General features: G+C 36.3%; 1 protein-coding gene across 7 annotated transcripts in view; it reads left to right on the forward strand.

The window, feature by feature from the left end:
* LOC150106647 (glutathione S-transferase C-terminal domain-containing protein) overlaps positions 1–24415 on the forward strand; it is a 300229-nt gene that overhangs the window by 43572 nt on the left and 232242 nt on the right. For all 7 annotated transcript variants that reach the window (XR_016548323.1, XR_016548324.1, XM_090392600.1 and 4 more), the window contains one exon: positions 9836–9970. Coding sequence is in view for 5 of the 7 variants with exons in the window: in XM_090392600.1 (XP_090248726.1) it covers positions 9836–9970 (135 nt within the window). In the remaining 2 variants the exon portion in view is untranslated. The remainder of the gene's footprint in view (positions 1–9835; positions 9971–24415) is intronic.

The raw sequence follows: 24415 nt of genomic DNA on the forward strand, positions 1-24415 counted from the left end.
TTCTTAACTGAAAATTCCATGCTCTTAGTCACCTCCTTGGTCAAGACCACATGAACATTCTCACCAGTTGGCAATAGTATGGTCACCTTGGTTAGCATTTTCATGTTTTGGTGATCATAAAATTCTCACTGCCACCTTGACCGCCTGGCAGGTTGAGAGGAAACATCTCGCTCAGCCACAACCTGTCACAATATGTGCATACCACATATTGTGACAGGTTCTTCAGTTGTAACAAAATATGCATGGGGGGGGAGGGTGTATGCATATGTGTGTTTTAGGATATATTAGAGAACAGTAATTAAGGAGAAGTCTATATTTGGTTGGTTTATCTGAATTGAACCAGCATTAATGGGCTGTATGAGAATGGAAAAGAAAGAATATGTAAAATGGCTAAGGGCAAGAAAGAACATGTGAATAAATATTCTTTCATTACTGGCAATAATTATTAATTATTTACATTTGTGATATATGCAAGTTGCTTAGGTGGAAGAAATTACACATGGTTCTGTATACTCTAAACATGCATATTTATATTTATGATGGCATAGTTAAAAAATCTTATGGGGAGAGTTGGTTTGTTTTATTTGGATTTACATCCAAAGCAACTCAGGCTATGAGGCAGTGTTATTATGTCTGTTAATTGCGTGTGTTCCAATGATCAGTTTGCCTGTTTTGCAGGATGAAAAATTCGAGTTTCGAGGAGGGAAAAAAAACCCTGCCACTTCCTTATGAGATTGGTTAAAATGAGAGGAAAAGAGATTCATTTGTAAAATATAAATAGGTAATCAGTAGTAAACATCAGATGTATTCATTGGTAGCTCAGTAAATAATAACTATAGGTAGAAGATTATCCAGCAAACTCAGGTGATTCATGTTTTATTTATATTTTGCTTTGTTTTCTAAAAATTTTCTTTTATTTACTGATGATCAGTATACACTTTTTACATAGTAATATATACAGAAATAATTTTTGATCATTGGAATTATCCACTTGTTCAGGAATCCAGAACCTTAATTGTGTAAGTTTTTTTTTGATAGCAACACTTCTATCTTATCAATAATAAATATTATGCATTTGCTAATGCTTTTGAATGGATATCAACATATACAGTCTTCTTTATATAATACATAGGATTCATTTTTATTCAGGAACTGATGAATTTTTTCTTTCTAAACACTGGAATGAAAATATCCCTATATAGTGAAAAATATCCCATTACTATTACAGATGGTATACTGCAGATGCAAGAAAAACAAGTAGTTTTATTGTATCACTAAGTACAGTAAGAGACATCTACAGTCTGTGTACTATAGTGTAATTTGAGACATCTGGATTGAAAACTTCCCTACATAAGGAAAACACCTCCACTCCCACAAACCCTATGTTGTCTATATGCAAGCAAAACAGTTTTGCTGTAGCACCAAACATTGTACTTCACTTGTAGAAAATACACAGTAACACCTGTCACTGGGTGCAGAAAGCAAATGCTTTATGTAAAGCAAATTTTCTGATGCAAATAAAGATTTCTCTCTCTCTGTGTGTTTGTGTGTGTATACACACACACAGAGAGAGAGACATACAAACTTTAAAAATGAAAATATAATACTGATTATTTTTTTGATATCCCATTTCAGGCCCCCTTTGTCCTGGGCCATGTGCCTGTGCACCTGTTGCATCTGCCTGCCTAGTTATGGCACTGTATACATTGGTGTCCAGAAGCTAAGAACAAACTACATTTTTACTTGTATATGAAAAACATTTTATGACTACAGCCAATTGTGGACATAAATTAATTGCCAACATAAATTGCATACAGATTAAATTGCAGTAAGTTTTTGATAAATTTCCTAGGGACATAGTTAAGGAATTAATGTACGGTGCTTACAGAAAGCTCTGTAGAAGTATATTTCAGTATGGAACCCCAAACTGTGACGTAGCTCTCACAACGTTGTACCATACTTAGCACCAAGTGATTCAGGAGTTCTTGAGGCAAACTGGATCACTCCTCCTTCAGAGCAAAGATAAGGCCCTGTTTGTTTTCTTTTCTGAAGGGAAATTTCGAGCAGCAATGCATCTTCTTATTGCGTCCCAAAACATGTTTTATGGTATTGAGATCTGGGAAGCATGCTGACCACTTGATTTGATTAATATTCTCATTCTCCAGAAGTATCTCCATTGTTCGTGTACAATGGTGTGGCATTGCCATCCATAAAAATTAATTTTTTGGATACAGCACCATGGAACCATCGAACATGACATTGCAATATCATTCACCAGTCATTGTCCCTTTTTCCAGCGCTTTAGCTCGGTGCATCCATTAAGCATAATGCTTCCCCACATTGATCCCAGCACACATACTTTCATGTATTTCAGTGTGTACTCCAAATGATGACCTTAATATGAAGATCATCTCTTAATTAGTTTATTTGAAATTAAAGTTATTACCCCAACACAGTTGTTGATATAATGAATGCTTATCATTATGTAACAGTTAAAGAAAATAATACTTACTACATCTTCTTTTTTCAAATTGACATAATCTCTTAAAATTATCTTTCTCTCTTGTTCATGAAACTCTTCTGCGTCCAATCTTTAGCACTGCCTTCATTCATGCTCATTTTCTAGTAAGAGCAGCTGAATTTCTTTAAGTCTAATGATTTTGGATGATCTGAAGAATATAATCTTCATTTTCCTTAGAGGCATCAATATGTTTTGTAGATCAGTCAGTCATAAGCATTTTCAGGACATCTTGTCTGGTTTGCTTTTCACTAGAAGGAAACAGTTTCCAGAGATTGTGTAGGCTGAAGACATCTATCTGTGTGTTAAGGCTTAACTGTTAGGAAGACATCATGTTGGAGGTATGACATTATTAAAACTCTAACTAATAGAGCCTATAATCTTTGTTCCAGTGGAACCTCTCTTTCAACTGAATTCAACCACATACACACCTTCCTTTCCAATGGTTACAGGGCTTACAGAATTAAAAAAAAAAAAAATTGGTTCTTCAGCCATCCATTCAGAAGGATTTCAGAAATGCCATCACCATCTGTGGCACATCAGAAAAAATAGCCAGGTTTTTAAAAAAAGGACAACCTCTATGCAACTTTTAAGTCCCACCTGAAACTTGCTACCCTTATCCATTCTACCAAACCAGTCTGGATAGTGATCCTTCCCATAATGCATAGCATTATACACATCTGAAAGGGTGTGTACTTTGCAGCATGGGATACTAAGATGATGTGGTCATCAGCTTCTATATATAAGTAGTTTAGTTGTAAAGATACTTTACATGTAAAATTTAATTGTTTACACTTGGACAAAGGATAAAACAAGAATATAATTTCTTGGCAAATTTAATGTAATTTTTTACTAGTGCAGAAACTTTCTACATCTAACTCAGAGAATTTTATTAATAAGGTAGTATACCTTTTTACTACTTGTATATAGGAAACATTTTTTCTGCATTAATTCAACCTTGGCATCTCTTCTGGGTTTGGCTCCCACTGATGTGGATTTGTTGAAGTGGTCTATATTGCTTCATTCATTGGATGATTGCCTTTGGCATCTACTGATGTGGTCTTTGTCGAGGTTATTTTGGTAGGTGCTTTCCCATGGCAGATGAGAAATTCTGTTCAGTGGTAGGGTGAGCCTATCACTGGTTAGAACCACCCCTGAATGAGTGAGATTTTATCAGAATTAAATGATCCTTTTGGTCACTCATTGTTGGGTGATCTGAGGAATCACTTTAGTTGTTGTCGAAGGCCTGCATTTAAGCATATCTGCTGAAGTAGTCTTGATTGCTACATTCATTGGATGCTTGCCTATGGTTTGGCATCTACTGATGTGGTCTTCGTTGGAGCTGCTTTGATGGATGCTTTTCCCTGGGCGATAGTGGTTCTGCTTGGTAGGGTGAGCCTGTCACTGAGTAGAACCACTGCTGAGTATCTTTTGAGTGATTGAGATTTAATGAGTTAAATGATCCATTCGGTCACTCATCGAGGCTGGGTGATCTGAGGGATCACCCTAGTTTTTGAAGAAGGTTTGTACTTAAAACATTTACCCACTGAAGTGGTTTTGATCACTTCTATTATTTTTATTATTATTGTAGTCACGTCCATGGAGTCAGAAGACTCATCGTGGGCGATCCCCAACTATACACACAATCTATCATTCCTCTCCTTGAATCCATTAACATAAACCCATCAGCAGTGATGAGTTTAGTAGTGATCCTTTAGGGCCCCTGAGTGAGATTTAGAATGATCTTTTAGCTCATTCAACGATTTTGGAGAAGCACACCCTGCACTTTAACAGTACATCAATAAGAGTTAAACTGGTCTGGGTGTAACCCTTCCCATAATGCATAGTATTATACACGTGTGTATGCGTGTGCGCACACTTTGCATTATCTGATACTAAAGCTATTACGTGAAATCTGCAGCCTCCATATACAAGTAGCTTAGTCGTTAAGATACTTTACATGCACACTTTATTTGCTTACATTTGAAAAAAGGATAAAACAAGAATATATAATTTCTTGGAAAGTTTAATTTAAAGTTTGATTATGCATTTCTTATTTCTTTGTTCAGAATAGTTGTTGGAAGTTGTTTCAACTTCCAGTTGATTGTAGATATCTGAAATCTTTATCTTTTGACAAGGAGGTACTTTAATTTCTGTATGTTGTCTGAAGAGAATTCATATAGCTTGAAATAGCTGTCAAGTCCTTGAAACTGAAATTATTAAATTAAAGGTGAAATATGGTCCATAAAAGTGTGTTTTTTATATGTAACAACAATGCAATACTGAAGTTTCAGGTGTAAGAATACACCTCAAACCAAAGTTTCTGATGTATTCTTTCATTTTATCTAACTTAATAAAAAAAAAAAATCATCTAACGCCATTTTATTCCCATATACGGGGAGTAGGCGAGGCCATTTAGCCCTATCTAACTTTTGGAGACTGAGTGGGCAGTTCAATCTCCACTGGTACCAATCAGAGATAGATGGCCCAAGGCTATCACTAATTAAGCGGTACACAGTGAAGAGAGACGGCTCAAATGTGCCGCCATCTCGTGGTCCCTAACCCTAACACAATATATTTAATGTCTGAAAAATAATGTGGGTTCTACGGTCGATTTTCTTGAGTTTACGGGACGAAAAACCCGAGTTTCCAGGAGGAAAAACCCGCTTGCCCGTGCCAGAGATCGACTAACTCGGGAACTGGTCAAAAAAAGGCTTAGAAAAATTTCCTCTAGTCGCCGACTAGACTCGAAACCAAGTCTTCCTTCGTGCGGCCAAGCACCGTGGTGTGTAAACGCCACATCCACTGAGCTACACAGGCTCTTGATTAAGGAAAATATATTATAACTAAAATGATTAGTTACTTATGTCAATGTGAAACATTTTCAGGCTCTTTCTTGAAAATTGTAGAAAAGCAAAATCCTTTGTATATTATTATTATTATTGAGAGAGACCTCCAGGGAGTCAGGGACTCATCGAGGGAGGCTACATACTACACGCACCAGCTATCAGTCATACTTATCTTGAATTCATTCACACTGCTTGCACTCATAACATCCAATGGCAATCCATTCCAATCATACATCACCCTATGAGTAAAAAATCTGGTCCTCGCCTCCTTCTTAGCAGCATTCATTCTCAGCTTCCAAGGATTCCCTCTTTTCCTTTCCCTCACTCTCCATAAATTGAAAAATTCCATCAACTGAAATCCTGTATGATCCTTTCAGAAGTTTATAAGTCTCAGTATCGCCACTCTTTCTCCTGTTTAGTGTCTGCAGTCTACAAATTCTCAATCTGTTTTCATGATCAGTATTCCATAACCTTTATATCGTTTTTAACACTCTCCTTTGCACTCTCTGCAGTATATCAAAATCACAGTGGAAACCAGGGGACCAGACCTGTGCACAATAGTCCAAGTGAAGTCTTATCAAGTCCTTGTAAAGAGGCAAAATGACATCCTTATCTTTACATGTGAACATTCATTTCAGCATTACAATTATCTTTTGAATTGTATTTGCAGTCTTTGGTACATGGCCCTCTGAACTTCAACTTCCTATCTACTAAAACTCCAAGATCCCTAGCCTCATCAGTTTCTTCTAGCATAATCTCACCAATATAATATGACATTGGATATCTAATCATGCCAAAGTGAATGATCCATTTTCCCATGCCCACAGTTCCAGCCTATTCAAATCATTCTGCAAGTACTGCATATCATCAGCATTCCTGATTACCCTACCTACTTATCTTTGCATCATCAGCAAATAGCTGTATGTCACTTGTCAAATCCTTTCCAATATATTAATGTACAGATTGAATATCAGTGCTTGGTCTGCTGTTCCTTGTGGTACATCACTGGTTATTTTTTTATTTTTTTTATTTATTATTTTTTTTTAATCTTTGTACTGGTTATGGGCAATACTACCCTTACATCTCGTCCAGACTTGATATATAGGCCTAAGCCTTTACAAGTGTTTTATACCCTATGCCTGTTCTAGTTATCATTGTAGTCATTTGCTGGTGGCAACGCCATGCCACCATTGTGCCCTGTAGGGCCCTCAAGGAAAGAACTGTTATATCCTTCTGCGTAAGTCCAAGCGGTTTTAAGTCCATATAACTATCTGCGCTCCATACGCCATGTAAACAGATGGTGGTGCTGGTAAACCTCGGGGTTGCCCCATATTCCTCCCATATCTTATTAACTAGATCTTGGTTATTTTTATAATAATTTACTTTATTATTATGGCTATAGGCTAGTCGGCGCCTGTTCCCACCACCTGGGCATCAACAACCCGAACGTCACCATCTCTTTTAATCACTAAGTCTGGCTTATGCAAACCTGCAGAGGTCCTATAATGTGGTTCCACCGCGGTCACCCAATCTTTGTTCTTAAAACGGTTGTTCAGAATGGAGACCACGGCATCGTGCCTTCGCACACGGACCCCATGGGTGCAGAAGCAACACTGGGCTATATGAGACAATGTCTCACTGTAGTGGCAGCCAACCCTACAGTTTGAGTTGTCACTATTCCATCGAGTGCGGGCTTGAGTGAGCAGAGCATTTATCTTCGTCCTAATAAAGTCAATATACTCGAATCCAGGGAGGAGTCTGATGCCATCCCTTACCCAATTATGCTGAGGAGGCATTAGATATGACTCTTTTAAAGAAGTGCCATCTACAGAACAGTGCAGCAGAGATGAACACCTCTTGTGTTCTGCAGGCAGGTGCTGACTCAATTAAGGTACCCTGATAATGGGACCAGCCTTTAGCCTGCCTAAAGTCTTCTTGTATCAGCAGCTATAGAAAGCCTCTCTGCAGATAGGGGTAGGAGATAGTTCTAAATTCGTGATTCTGGACAGCTGCAGGTGTGGGATCAGCCATGGCTGAATGGATAGCCCTGTCTATTTTGGAACAGTACCGAGATATATGTCCTACCAAGCACCAACTTGTGGTAAAAGCGAGGCAGGAGATAGTGGGAAAGGAGAAACAGTCTTTGCTGGGGATTGAGAGGAGCTTTCCTCAAAGAAGCGATCTTAGCTTCTAGGATAGAAAGGACAGAAGACCTTCCCTTTGGGGTGAACATGATACTGAGATATCTCCACTCTTCCAAATGGATGGTCAAAGCATGCAACGGCCTCCTGTGCAGGAAAAATTCTATAGTCTCGACCTTAAGCTTCTTGTCATGACCAGAGGGGACAAGAGCTAAAGTGCAGGACTTCTCTACATTAATAGAAAGGCCTCGAATAGAGAAAAAGTGAACTGCCTGGTCAAGAGTTCCTGCAAGCCTACCTTAGTAGAGGCTACAAGAATAAGATCGTCCATGAAGGCCATAGCATTAAAGGAAAAAGTGCCTAGAGAGTAGCCAGTATGGCTAGGAAGAGAGTGAAGAAACTCATCTATGATACAGTTAAAGAAAAGGGGAGATAGAGGATTGATATCTGTCGGTCAGCCATCCTCTTATCCATGCTAATATTCTATAATCCAAACCCATATTCTCTAGTTTATGCAAAAAGTCTACCATGCTGTATTCTGTCAAAAGCTTTAGCAAAATCAAAAATTGTCATAGTATATCCATTTCCCTTTGTCTAGTTCAATGGTAACATTGTTATAGAATGTGAGCAAGTTGCTAAAACATGACCTTCCATTAGTAAAAACCATGCTGTTCATTGCAAAGTAGAGAATTCACTGTCAACCCATTTCTGAATGCGAGCCCTGACCAATTTTTCCAAAATCTTCACCACCACTCCTAAGATACTAATTGGTCTATAGTTGGATATGTGTGTCTTTGCACCACCCTTGTGCAATGGAATTACCATACATTCTTTCCATTCCTGAAGAATCTTCCCTGTTCTGAGACTCATATTAAACATCCTGGTCAAAGGAATAGCTAGTTCACTTGAACACTCTTTCAGCACACATGCAGATATCCCATCAGTCCCTAATACTGAATTCTTATTCAGTTTGTGGAACAGCTCTAATACCTCGTCCTCATACATCTGAGTTTCTTCATCCAGTAAAGAAGTAGCAGTGAGTTCAATGTTGTGTACACCAGGTTAGGGATCCCAGACGTCTTGTAAAATATGGGATCATCCCGTTTTTGGCTAATGCGTCCCGTTGTCCTGAGAAAACTCTTCGGGACAGCTTTTTGTCCTGTATTTTAGAGTTCAAGACTGAATAACAAAATCGATGAGTTACAATTTCTATTCTATTACAAACATCGTTCTTCGTCATTACAGGGAACGTAGACGCATTGTTATTTTCTCAAGGCGAGTGATGGCATCACTTCAACAATGATAAGTTCGTTAGAACAGTGCGCATGTGCATTGACATTATTTGTTTACTTATACTTAGTAAAGTGTGTGCATAGTAAACCTTACCATGCGCACACTTAGAAAGTTAGAATTGTTTTGTAAGACTAGCATATGTGATGGATGCGTATACTAAACTTTCACCCTCAGTCATAAGTGTCCCGTATTTTTTTCCAATGTATCTGGGATCCCTACACCAGGTTGAAACTGAAACACCCTCTGACACTATAATCATATTTAACACTTTGACCTCGAGTTCTTTCTGTCACATGCTGCTTGAGGAAGCTGTCCTGCAACAGCTCAATAAATTCACTTTTATTCTTCTCATGAGATTCTACTGCTACCCAATCAATATTTGGACAATTAAAGTTTCCCATTATGATTACTCTTTTTATGCTCATCTTTTCTATTTAATGATGCATTTCTTCATCACTAGCAACTGATCCACCAGGTCTGCAACAACATCCCTATGTAATTGATATACTGTTAGTAGTAGTAGTACAGTACTACAATCATAGGTCTCAACTCTAACTGGATTCAAGTCATTTGATATCATTATCAGCATGCTGCCTCCTCATCTATCCTTGCATAAAAATAGCATAACCATATTTTAATTAAATAAATTTTTTATTTAATATTGAAAAATAGAACATCATAGAAAAAAATTAATTCATATTTTTGTCATAAATTTACCCATAAACAAAGCTCTAAGGATCTGATTTCTGAGTTCCATAATATTGTGCTTAAATGAATTTGAAATAACTGACTTATCTAAATGTCCTGTTCGATCAGTGCAGCTTACATACCTCATTATGCTCTAAAGTATTTTATTGCTCATTGCGGTATAGGCATTTTTTATATTAATTTTTTTATTTGAAGGAAAGAAATAATTATATTTGAGTGTTCACAAAAAATACCATCCAAAATATTTTTATTTTGTCAGTAGTTGATGTTTTTTTATTCAAATTTGTTTACAGTTTTGTACATAGCAACTTTAAAATATAATATAGGTACAGAATTGCTGCTTGCCAGCTATCAGATCCGAGAATGGGCTAACCTATGTAGGAGGCTTATGTGCAGTTCTGAGGTGGTCAATTAAAGCCCATATATCTAGAAAAGAAAATTTTCATTTACAAAATTTATTAGTAAGTAGAATTTAAAAATGTATAAATAAAAATATATACATGAGTTTATATGGAATATATAAAATTTATATTGCTAACATGTATGTATAGGTATGTGTGTAATTTATCTTGGTAATCAATTAGGTCATATTAGTAGATTTGTGAACTCACTGAGGGATTCCCCCCCCCACCCCATCCTTAATATGGGTCAGGAATTGAGAGAACAAGGAGCCACCCCTGAAATTCTTATGAATGTAGTTATCAAGGGTGTGAAGACTAGGTTTTTTGCTTGAAGGCTGGTGAATGGTTCGAATGGTTGCAAGTGCTTTTTCAGTGAGGGTTCAAGAAGTGTGATAGATATTGCGTGAATAATGGTTAATATAGACCTCTCAAAATGAGACTTTGATTCCATGGAGATGCTGTAGGAAATAATGATAATTACTAACTTAGCATTTCAGCCTAACATAACTTTCTTCCACCATATTCTGTGGCGTGAATACAGAGCATGGTCTGCAAGACCAGAATGGCTGTACTTGTGAAAACGGATGTAGTCCTTGTGTTCAGAAATTCTGATATTCGCTGTCCTGCCTGTTTGGCCAAAGTAAGACAGTTTACAACTGCAAGGGACCTGGTATACACCAGGTAGGTCTAGGGGAAGTGGTTGGTCTTTAGTGGAGCGGGTAAGGGATGCCAATTTTCTGTAAGGCCTGTAACAGGAGGAAATGTGCCATTACATCCCATAGCGGATGGCATTGATTCCCCCACATATAAATTAGCTAACCATTTGGCCAAAGAGCTCACACACTATACTGGCAACACACCATCACACATAAAAAACTCAGCCCACTTCAAAGCCAGCATAGAAAACCTTGGGAAAGAGCTGGGTATTCGGCTTGGACAAAAAATCCAAAATTCCTGAAGAGTTATTTCAGAGAATTTCATTCTTAGAGTACGATCTGTTGACAAGGTAACTAATTGTTCTTCTTCTCATAACAAAAATTCACAATTCGATATCATTAACTGCGCCAAATGGATTTTGTATCCAGTCATAATTGTAGTAACTTGAAATCTTTTCTTCCAATATTGTTAAATGTTCTGTTACAACGGAAATAATTCTCTGGACATTTTTATTATGGAGCAAAGGAAACATATCTACTGTATTTTTTTCTGCTATGTCGTTTTTCCAAAAAGATACTTTTTTATGAAAATCTGACAGTTTGTGAGTGGATGTCAAAATATTTTCATTTTTCCCTTGGATATTTGTATTAACGCTATTTAAATAATTAAATAGCATAAATAGCGTTAGTGGAGCGGGTAAGGGATGCCAATTTTCTGTAAGGCCTGTAACAGGAGGAAATGTGCCATTACATCCCATAGCGGATGGCATTGATTCCCCGACATATAAATTAGCTAACCATTTGGCCAAAGAGCTCACACACTATACTGGCAACACACCATCACACATAAAAAAACTCAGCCCACTTCAAAGCCAGCATAGAAAACCTTGGGAAAGAGCTGGGTATTCGGCTTGGACAAAAAATCCAAAATTCCTGAAGAGTTATTTCAGAGAATTTCATTCTTAGAGTACGATCTGTTGACAAGGTAACTAATTGTTCTTCTTCTCATAACAAAAATTCACAATTCGATATCATTAACTGCGCCAAATGGATTTTGTATCCAGTCATAATTGTAGTAACTTGAAATCTTTTCTTCCAATATTGTTAAATGTTCTGTTACAACGGAAATAATTCTCTGGACATTTTTATTATGGAGCAAAGGAAACATATCTACTGTATTTTTTTCTGATATGTCGTTTTTCCAAAAAGATACTTTTTTATGAAAATCTGACAGTTTGTGAGTGGATGTCAAAATATTTTCATTTTTCCCTTGGATATTTGTATTAACGCTATTTAAATAATTAAATAGCGTTAGTGGAGCGGGTAAGGGATGCCAATTTTCTGTAAGGCCTGTAACAGGAGGAAATGTGCCATTACATCCCATAGCAGATGGCATTGATTCCCCGACATATAAATTAGCTAACCATTTGGCCAAAGAGCTCACACACTATACTGGCAACACACCATCACACATAAAAAACTCAGCCCACTTCAAAGCCAGCATAGAAAACCTTGGGAAAGAGCTGGGTATTCGGCTTGGACAAAAAATCCAAAATTCCTGAAGAGTTATTTCAGAGAATTTCATTCTTAGAGTACGATCTGTTGACAAGGTAACTAATTGTTCTTCTTCTCATAACAAAAATTCACAATTCGATATCATTAACTGCGCCAAATGGATTTTGTATCCAGTCATAATTGTAGTAACTTGAAATCTTTTCTTCCAATATTGTTAAATGTTCTGTTACAACGGAAATAATTCTCTGGACATTTTTATTATGGAGCAAAGGAAACATATCTACTGTATTTTTTTCTGATATGTCGTTTTTCCAAAAAGATACTTTTTTATGAAAATCTGACAGTTTCTGAGTGGATGTCAAAATATTTTCATTTTTCCCTTGGATATTTGTATTAACGCTATTTAAATAATTAAAAATATCGGCTAAATATGCCATTTTAGCACATCAAATATCATTTTGAAAACATTTTACAAAAACATCTGTTCCTTGATTTTGAAAAAAGGCCAATAATTCATTCTTAAGTTCTGATATTTGGAATAGCACTTTACCTCTGAATAGCCATCTTATTTCAGCGTGCAAAAGCAAAGATTCGTATTTGGCTTCCATAAATATGCAAAGTTTTTAAAAAGGCCTGCTTTTAAAGGTATTGACTCGATGTAATTGCTATATTTATAACTTGGTCTAGTACATGTTTTAATATTGCCGGTAATGTTTTTGATGTCATGTGACATCTTTCAGCGGCGGAACACTTGTAACCAGTTCACGGAACGCAAGTGTTCCGGGGAACACCAGTTAAGAACCACTGCTTTAGAGAAAGCAGTTGACACAATGAAAAAGGAAAAGTTGGTCCTTGTTGGGGATCAAAATAGCAGAGTAGGAAATGAATTTCAAACATACAAAAATATTTTGGGAAAATTTGGAGAAAAGACAAAGCTAATTATAATGGCAAATACATGTTGGATTTCTGCTCAGGATATGGACTGGTTATTATTAACACCATGTTCCAACATAAAAATGTGCACAAATTCACATGGAGAGAAAGAGACAAGGAATAAGAAAAGTCTCATGGACTATGTTATTGTCAACAGTGATGTTTTCTCTCTGGTGCAGAACATCATAGTGTACAGAGGATTTGAAATTGAAAGTGATCACCATTTAGTCTTTAGCAGAATAAAATTGAATTTCATATTGAAAAGAAGAAATTTTTAAAGCGAATAAAAGTCAAGCAGCTCTCAGATGTGAGCGATAGACTAAAATTCACAAACATTGTTCAAGAAAAAATGAACAATGTTTGTGTGAGTTTGAGAATAGGAACTATCATAATCAATTCCTGCCATGTACCTTCAAGGGGAGAATAGGAACCAAAACTTCGAAATTCAGTGACAAGCCTTGAAGAAAACACTGATTCGGCCAGAGAGGCATGTAGTGAGGTTTTGTGCAATGATAGAAAAATCAGAACTCCATCGTGGACACAGGAAGTTAAAGAGGCAGTGAAGGAAAAGAATAAAGCATATCAAAAGTTCCTGGTAAATGAGTCAGCTTGTGCTCTTAGAGAATACAGAGACAAATGTAAGAAACCTAAACACTATGTAAAACTAGCTAAACAAAAGTCATAGGGAAGACTTTTATAAGAACATAGAAAATAAATATCAAGAAGGTGGCAAAATATTCTCTGATTGTTGAAGAAGCTCAGAAATGGAGGAAAGAGTGCTGTAATAGGAATCAGAGATGATAAAGGTGACATGAAAACTGGAGAAAAAGATATCCTTGAGGTATGGAATAATTACTTTCAAAAATTGCTAAATGAAACAAGCAGTGATAGCACAGTGATAAAAAAATACTCAACAAGGATGTAGTCAGGAATACATATCCATTGAAGTAGAAAAAGCCATCAAAGACCAGAAATGTGGAAAGGCAGCAGGAGTAGATGATATTCAACCAGAAAGGCTCAAGTATGAAGGTATAAAAGTCTTACAGTGGATGCACTGCATAGTTCAGAAAGCCTGGACAGAGGGACAAATTCATGATGATTGGAGTAGAGCTCTCATAGTACCCATATATAAAAAGGGAAATAAAACTGAACATGAGAATTACAGAGGGATTTACCTACTGAGTGTTCCTGGTAAGATATATGCAAGTATACTTGAGAAACGGTTGAGAAGATTTGTGGAAGAAAAGCTTGGTGAAGAACAAGCTGGATTCAGGTCAAATAGAGGCTGTCAGGATCAGATTCTTCACTTTACAAAAAATAGTTGAGAAAGCATGGGAATATAACAAAGATCTATATTTAAGTTTTGTAGATCTGGAAAAGGCATATGACAAGGTGCCAAGAGAGAAGCTATTCAATATGCTACGGTTATATGGTATCAATGGGACATTCTATCAAGCAATACTTAGTCTTTATTTGAGTTGTAAGTCAGCAGTTAGAATTGAAGGAAGTACAGGAAGATGGTTTAATGTTAAATCTGGTATGAGACAAGGATGTTCATTATCCCCTCTGTTATTCATTATCTATATGGATCACATTATGAAGGAATGTGGTATTAAACATGATATCAAAATTGGAGATGTTAATGTCAGTTCTTTGCTTTATGCGGATGATGTTATACTTCTAAATAAATCCGCTACAAGTCTGCAAGATTCTCTGACTAAATTGAATAGCTGTTGTAATAGATATGGTATGAAGGTCAGCAATAAAAAGACAAAGACAATGAAAATAGGCAGAATCATTGAAAATGTCATCTGTGTTGTGAATGGAGAACCTGTGGAACAAGTAAAACATTACAGCTACTTAGGCACGATTTTTAGTGAAGATGGTAAATTAAATATAGAAATAGACAACAGAATCAGCAAAGCTGGTATGGTGGGAAGTCAATTGAATAAATTCATATGGAATAAGAGAGAAATTAGTCAGAACACTAAATTAGCTGTATACAAGACAGTGTTCAAACCAGTTTTAACTTATGGATCTGAGAGCTGGGTCAGAAGTAAAACACTTAACCAAAGACTAGAGACCGCAGATATGAGAGTCCTGAGAAAGATTATAGGCGTGAACAGATGCCATCAATGGCAATATCATATTAAAACTAAATTAAACCTGATATCAAAATTGAAGATGATAATCCCACCTTTTAGCTTTATGCAGGCGATGTTATACTTCTAAAAAAATCTGCTAGAAGTCTGCAAGATTCCCCTGACTAAATTGAATAACTGTTGTAATAGATATGGTATGAAGGTCAACAATAACAAGTCAAAGACAATGAAAATAGGCAGAAGCATTGAAAATATCAACTGCATTGTGAATGGAGAATCTATAGAACAAGTAAAACATTTCAGCTACTTAGGCACGATTTTTAGTAAAGATGGTAAATTAAATATAGAAATAGACAATAGGATCAACAAAGTTGGTGTGGTAGGAAGTCAACTGAATAAATTTATATGGAAAAGAGAGAAATTAGTCAAAACACTAAATTAGCTGTATAGAAGACTGTGTTCAAATCAATTTTAACTTATGGATCTGAGAGCTAGGTTAGAAGAAAAACACTTGATCAAAGACTAGAGACCACAGATATGAGAATCCTGAGAAAGATTAGGGGCATGAACAAATGGCATCAATGACAATATCATATTAAAAACGAAACCTAAAGATATTAGGAAAGAATTTGACATTAGCATACAGAATGTGTGAACAGAGCTAATCTCAGATGTTATGGTCACTTAAACAGAATGGGAAAGAAAAGATTAGCAAAACAAGTGTTCTCTGCCAGGTTGGCAGGAAAGAGACCCAAAGGAAGACCAAGGTATAGGTGGATTGATACGATAAAAAGTGCCTTAGAAGATAGAAATATAAGATATGATAATGTTGGTGTCTTGACAGGTGACAGATTGATTTGGAGGAAAATTGTAGATAGGAAGTTAATGATGTAAATTTTTCATGTAGTACTATGAAATTGTACTACATGAAAATGGGTGTCCTATATCCTATATACCCCTTGAGGGTACATGCTAGGAATTTGATGATGATAATGAACCTTATCCTAAATAACAGCCTTCTTTTACATGCGATATAAAACTGACATTTATGAGTACTTGACAGTGTGTGATATTCTCTCTCTTCTAATAATTTTAACATGTTATATTAACCATTATAATATTCTATATGTTTCCAGGCTTACTAATAAAATTGCTTTCAAATATTTATTAAAAAGTCTGAATTAACATCTGTGATTCACTAAGCTGCCATATTCGATATGAGGGACGGGGTGGGGGGCTGAAAAGTTCTGATAAATACCTAGAACAAAAATTAATTAATTTTATGCCTTCTTATATATCCTAAAAGAAGAAGGAAAAAGAATTATTATAATTTGATGAAAGATGGGAGTTAAAGGATTTTAAGATATGTTCTTTCTTATGGTTATATCAGTTGCTTTAGTATCATTTTTGTTCTAGGTGTTGATCACAACTTTTCAGTCCTCCCCCCCCCATATTAAATTTGAATTGTATAGTATAACATTTGCTAAATAAATAAAAAGTCAGGAGCCGAATAGTTGTCCTATCCTTGTTTTTATTATGTTATTAGCACAGAAATGTGCAAACATTTTTTGAGAATTTATATTTAAGTATGTAATACCAAAGATTTAATTTGTTTTACTTGATGATAAAAGACCACCTTAGAAAGAGTATATGATAAAAAAAAACATATTTTTTATCATCTGAAAGCAAGCAAGCATTTCTTTCCATATTTTCACTGATAATGATATTTTTCTATATACACTGCTTGGAAAGAAGTCAGTGGACACCATAGTGTGAGGAACAAACAGCCATGACACCCATTTTAATAAGATGTAGGATCTCCTTTCACTGTAATGACTGCAACAATATTATGGAGAATTTTGAACATTCTTCCTATAGGTATTTAATGAGGTCTTGGATTGTTGTGGGGACAAACATCCCTTGACCTTACCCGACACTTCAATTCATCTCGCAGATGTTCAATGGTAATTGAGATCAGAAGCCAGTCAAGTGTGGTGATGTTCATGTCCACAAAACCATGCAGTTACAGCAACAGCCTTATGACACCGTATCGTCTTGTCAAAGAAACAAGTCATTTTCATAAAAATGCCACAAAGAAGTATTGAATTGTCCAGAATGTTCAGATATCTTTCGGAGTTCAATGTTTGTGGACTACAAACAGAGATAGGTCTGAGGCCAGATCAGGAAGAACAGGACCATACCATCACACTGCCACCTCCGAATTTCATAGTGGAGTTACACACTCTGGTAAGAGATGTTTACCAGCATCTGCTTGGTAGAGGTGTACCATGATTCATTGCTCCATAACCCCCTCTTTCCAAACTTCCACATCCCCTAAGTACACGTTCTTTGCACCACTGCAGACAGTGCTGCATGTTGGTTTGGGTAATGTGGGGGCTTGTATATTGTGATATGCGTGGCAACAGACTTGCGAACTTCACCTTCTCGTTCTTCTTTTGTTGCTTTGAATAACTCTTTCATGAACATATCACTATCAACAATGACATAGTTGATGTTTTTCTTATTTCTTGTGTCTTCTCTCCACATGAACTTGTGTATCCCTTTATGTTGGAACATGATGTTAGTAATGACTAGTCTGTGTTCTGAGCAGAAGTCCAACAGATACTTATTATTATTGCCCTTTTTCCAAAATGTTCCTGTATGTCTGGTGGGATTCATTTCCTACTCTGCAGTTTAGATCTCCAACAAAGACCTTTTTTCCATTTTCTTTGTCAGCTGCCTGCTGTAATAACTAAAAAAAAAACAAAGTACAAGGCTTTGGCCCTTAAGCAACCCTCCTCCACTTCTTCCTTAGGAAAAACTTCTGTGGGATCATAGGCACAGCTAAATTTCATTGTCCATTTCCCCATTTTGAAGTTACTCACATAACTCTACTGGAAACTGCCTCCCAATCTTGAAATTTATCTTCATGTATGGCCTTTTATTCAGGCATGTTATATTTCCTGAATATAACTTCCTATAGTTATTATTTAGTAAGATGTTTGTTTGAGTAATGCCAATGATGTCCTTGTGATGCTTTTCCAGGCCTTCTGCAAGTTCAATTTTCTTTCCATTAATATCACTTATATTGATTGTTCCTATCTTCAGTTCTTATTAGGTCTGTTTTTCTTCTTCTAGATGGAGTTTGTTCCAGTAGGTGACTTTTCACAGTTTACCCTAGTCTTCGACATAAACAGTGGGGCATTGTTTAACTAAGCAATGCCCCAGCCAGTATGAAATCTCATCCTGTTGTTCCATCATATGTATTTTTGGTTTAAACTGGTACTGAGTGGATGCCTACTATTGGGGCACACTACACAGAGGCAAGGATTCGACATTGGACTGATTAGGTCAGAAGTCCCAGTTGGTTCTCTGTATTCTTTTAATTAAAGGTGATGTGGAGGTCTCCTTTCAATTATTTGGCTTTGACTGTTAAGCCACCCATCATTTGTCAATATTGTTATTAACAATTATGGAATGTCTCCATCACCATCCTCCTGAGAAGTTAACTGTATTGCCATCTCATGTCGGAGGTGTATCTGATTGAATCTCCAAATTACTTCGGTCCAAAAGTCCACTGGCCTATTACTTGACTTTTCCCTTGGCCTGATATCAAATTCCCTGCAATTGTGGTCTGTCATATTTGGGCCAAACTTAGCAAATCTGCAACTTTGCATTGTGAGAACATTTAGAGTATTTTAAATTCCAGGAATCAAAGCAATCTGGACTTGATGAACTTGCCATCTCCATGAATGGGTTTCTGTGGAAAAATACTAAAGTCCTACATCTGTTTTCTTTTGGAATACTTGTATAAGTAAGCTATGAGACCTTAATTAAATTAATTCATAAATTAGCTATGTCGCCTTAATCACCATCAAATCTACTTAGATTAAGTTGTTCTCCCCCCCCCCCCCCAACCCTCATGAAAAATCATTCACCCTAGTTATTTTTTTATTTTTTTTTTTTGAAATGTGTATAAGATATGCTGTTTGGACTTCAGAGCAATTTAGATCACACTTTCTACTTTATTCTCATATTACTAGCATATTGCATTGTTGATTCTTCAGTTATATTACATGTGCCATGTTTAATTTTTGTATTCATACTGAAGATATTTTTGATACTTAGATGTGAACGATTCAAGCTTAGATGTAAGCTTGAATAGGCAATATTGGATGGATGTTAATTCTAGAGCAGAAACAGCATAGTTTTATGGATATTGTCTGCACCACGAGACTTATTATTTATCCAGATTTTGTCTTTCTGGTGAAGCATCACAGAAGATATACAAACAGGAAATTTAACTGTTTGTGATATATCAGTGGTTAATTTGCCTTGGTTATCTATACGAGCTTCAGAAGAGAAGACTGATGCTAAGTGCTTATCTTTGGTTGGTATTATCAAGATACTATCTATATGTGAGGAAGCACGGAAGGATAGAAGCTGCTAGTGCAGTTTCTATCCTTCCATGCCTTTCTACTTCTGATTATTTTATTTATTTAATTATTTTTTATTTACCAGATGTTGCAGTCTGTAGTGTGTAGGCTGAGCGCAAACCCATGTTTTTGATTTGAGATATCCTGAATTTTTATTTTGGAGTGCTTTGATATATTATTATTATTCCCAGACCTTCCTGTAGTCAAAGACTCATTGTGGTAGATTCTCCTGTCCTAGACACAGCTCATCATATCACGCCTTGAATATATTCACACGCTCAGGCAATATATTCCAATGATTCACCACTCTCCATGCAAGAAACTTTCTTCTCACTCCTTTGTTCAAACTCTCCTTATACAGCTTCCAGGGACGATCTCTTCTTTTCTCCCTCCCAACATTCCATGAAAAACCTTTTCAACATCCCTTAGAAAGTTATATGTCTCTATCATTTCACCCCCCCTCCTCCTCCTATCCACAAGACTAAACTTTCTTTCATACTCAACATTCCAGAGACTAGAACTACCTTAGGCAACTGACTCTGGACCTTTTCTAATACTTTTTCATCCATCTGAAAAACTGTGCACAGTAGTCCATATTGTGACTTAATCAAGGCTTCATACAGTGGAATAAGAATCTCCTTACTTTAAGTCAATATTCTCTTCATTATTACCAGAATTCTTTGTGTTGTCTTCACAGTTTTAGAAATGTGTCCTCTTAATTTTAGATTCCCATCCATCATCACATCCAGATCTCTTATTTCCTTCTCCTCCAATATATCTTCACCAAGAATGTATGCTACATCCCATCTTCATTTTCCAAATTTTAAAACTTCACACTTTGCAACATTGAACTGGCTATCCTACTCCTTTGGCTATTTGCTCAGTCTATTCAAGTCATCTTGTAAAACCACATCTGCTCTACCTTCTTATAGTTCTTCTAAACTTTGCATTATCTGCAAACAGCTGAATATTCCCATTCAAACGCAATATCATTAACTCACAGACTAAAAATGAATGGTTTTAAAACAGACCCTTGAGTCACATTTCAAATAGCTCAAATCAGAAATCTGGCTTTACGCTCACCCTACATTACATTCCACAACATCTGTTATAAAATAAAATAAATAAATAACCAGAATTGGAAACAGTCCAAATGAAGAGAACTTACTACTTCCTCAAATGGCTGTCAAGCCTTTTGATATCTTGTCAAGGCTTCTGGTATAGCTTCATAGATTTATTTAACTTACCGATCCTCAGAATACATTTAGACATTGCTCCCACTAAATAATTATTGAATATCACCCATGCAGTCTTAATTTCCTTTACCCAACTCCTGATCTCATGCAACAGCTGCAGGTTGTCTCCTTAGCTTTTTACAATCACCAGCTTTGTAGTTCCAGATATATATTCTTCTTCACAGTCCTCACATGACTGCAGCTAACCAGGTGATCACTTCATGGTCACTCTTACCAGCTGGAGGGAGTTTTAACATTGTTTAACAGTTACAGTTTTAACATTAACATCTCATTTATAATGACAAAATCTGAAATGATCAGATCCAAGTTCCTTGATTCTTGTGTGGCCTCTGTTACATATTGCCTGAGGTTGATGTCCTTCAAAAACTCAAAATTCATTTTATTTACTTCCAGATGCTATGTCATCATTCCAGTCTATATTGCCTTAATTAAAATCTCTCATAATGATCCATGTTTTCCTATTTTGCTTGGATAATTTGCTTATACATTTCATGGTCACTAGCCTCCACGTTACCAGGTCCGTAGTGCCACATGACTAAGTATTTCATTCTATTCACCTCTAATCTCACATCATACTGCCTGAAAACCATTACCACTATTTCTCCCCTTAAATCTCTATCTTGCATGAGCATAACTCCTTTTCTATCATCAATCATTTTTTCTATCAGCACTCCATCTCCTTTTTTACCTTTTCTGTCTTCACAAAACATTATATCCTTTCATCTCTTTTCCTCTTAGGTCATCTTCATTCAAGCATGTGTCACTTATTCCAACAATTTTTGGGTGTCCACTCTGAGTCCTTCGTTTGCCTTTTTGCTTTACAGACCTCTTCTGTCATTGTCTACACTCATGCTGTCCCACTTCTCCATTCATAAGTACCACTTTAATCCATCTTCTTTACTCTTCAGCTCTTCCTCATTGCCATGCTTTTGCACTCATTACTTTCACTTCCAGCAGCAGCCTCTCCAAATGACTCGCACCAAAACCATTTAAATGCAATCCATCTCTTATACAATAACATAATATTTGATGGAGAACCAAAGAATTGAGGAATGAGAGATGAAGGTCCTCATTCCAACAAGATTATTTCATTTCTTTGGTCAGAGCAAGTGTTAGAATCAGAAGAATATAAACAGTAATTGTATCATAGAAAAGTGGCATAGACATTATGGAAGGTATCCCGATTGTTATATTGCTATAAAGTCAAAGGAAACAAGACCAAGATTGGCCCAGTGAAGATTGATGTTTCTAAAAGGAACATGGACTAGGTTTTAGTTTGGTTATTACCAAGAGGAGAGAGATATTATTATTATTACAGCTTCCATGGAGTCAGCAGACTCATCATGGGAGATTCATTCAACTGATAATATATTTATCATATTGAACCTTAAAATCCTTAACACTCTCTGCATTCACATGTTCTGGTAACGCATTCCATTCACTCTACAAATATAGGCAGTATATTTGTAGAGGAAAAGTTTATGAAAATGTAATGATCATTACTAATGTGCAATCAACAATTTTCCTTCAGATTAATCTGTTATTTTAAGAACTTCAATATTGTCTGGACTTATATTTCAGTCTTCTAAGGCACTTCTTACTGTATTAATATGCCTTGGTCTTCCTTTAGATCTCCCCCCCCCCTTATTTTCCTTTCTGTTTAAGATTAGCGCTCACACATTCTTGAATGCTAATAATGGCGGGATTCTTTCTAATATATTCATTTTTGACACGATTCTGCCACTGACATCATCTTTTTCTTCCCCTAATTATTCTCACAACTCTCATATCTATGGTCTCCAGTCTTTGATCAAGTGTTTTATTTCTGGCCCAGATATCAGATCAATAAATTAACACTATCATTTAAGTAGTTACTTGAGAAGTTTGACTAATTTCTATCTTATTCTCTATAAATTTATTTAGTTAGCTTCCTGTCATACCAGTTTAGCTAATTCTTTTATATATTTCCATATTTAATTTGCCATCTTCACTAAAATTGTGCCTAAATGGCCTGAATGTTTTACTTGTAGAGGTTTCCCTTTAAGATGCGGCTGATGTTTTTGATGTTCCTGCTTGTTTTCATAGTTTTGCCTTTTTATTACTGATTTTCATACTAGAGTTATTCAGTTTACTTTTAGAATCCTGTAGACTTGTACTGGATTTAATTAAGAGTATAACATTATCTGCAAAAAATAAAGGGCTGAGTTGAATATCTCCAATTTTGATATCAGGCCTACTGCTATTTTCCTTCATAAAGTGATCCATATAGATGATGAATAACAGTGGATATAATGTGCATCCTTATTTTTTTATACTTGATTTTACATCAAAACATATTCCTGTACTTCCTTGAATTCCAACAACTGGAATAAATGATGTTCCCTCAAGGGCTCACTTTAGTGAGTATGGGAGTGGCAAACCCCAGGTACCTGGAGTACAGGCAGAGGGTCCTGTTTGAGAAGTATATTACAGTCTCCAACACAAGTCACTGTTATTGAAGAATACAGAAGGTGTGGGATTAATCTCAGAGATGAACTTTATATCGGACCTTGGAATGTACAGGGTCTACAGATGGGTAATCTTGATGTTGTCTGTAAAGAGATGGAAAGGTATAAAATTGACATCCTGAGAATTTCAGAGAGCAGATGGAACAGAGAAGGTCATTTCAAAAGGCTAGTTATTTATTCAGGAGGTGACTCAAAATATTGGAGTAGCTGTGGAACTGAGAAAAGTTCAGGCAAGAGCTCTGTTTGGTTATAATCCCATTAATGACTGGATACTTTGTATTAGACTTAAGATTCATCCTACCAATGTGTCAATCATTGTAGTTTATGTGCCCCACACAGATAGGTCTGATGAAGAGAGTGAGGAGTCCTATGAAAACCTACAGACTGTGTTAGATTGCCTGCCAAGAAGGGATGTACTTTTCATCATGTAGAGGACTTGAATGCAAAAGTGGAAAGAGTGAATCCTGACTGTGGAATGTTTGGTTTGGGGTGAATGTAACACCCATGGTGAAAGACTGTTAAAATTTGCCCATGATAAGTGTACTTATTACCAATACCTGCTTCCAGAAACACCCACAATGAACCCATACTTGGACATCTAACATTGGTAGGTCCAGGATTGATTACTTCCTGGCTCTCCAACAGTGGAAGTCAAGCATCTTTGATGTGCATACTTGTCCAGGATTAGACTGTGGTACTGACCATGAACGTGGCCTTACTTTGACCATGGTCATGGTCAAAGTAAGGAGACTCAAAAAAACTTCCTAGTCGGGTCCATCCCACAAGATTTGGTATCGGAGTAATCCCTAGTGGGTTCACAGAAGAAACTTCAACATGGTTGGATGATCTTTTTCAGACTAGTGAGGAGTACTCACCTGAAATGCTCTGGGAAGAGGACATATAATAGAGTATACAGTCAAGAAGTATCTAGGCCCAATTAGAAGACCAAGAGAACATTGAATATCAGATTCAACATGAAATCATGAAAGGAGGTGGCTGGAGAAATAGACACCAGGACTGAAGAATATAAAACATTACATATAGAAGTGAGAAAAGCCATCATACAGGACAAGGAAAATTTTCTATATAAATGCAAAGAG

This window comes from Typopeltis vanoorti, chromosome 5 (genome assembly GCF_054136105.1).
Source record: "Typopeltis vanoorti isolate ZY-2024b chromosome 5, IOZ_Tvanoo_1.0, whole genome shotgun sequence".
Taxonomy (NCBI): Eukaryota; Metazoa; Arthropoda; class Arachnida; order Uropygi; family Thelyphonidae; genus Typopeltis; species Typopeltis vanoorti.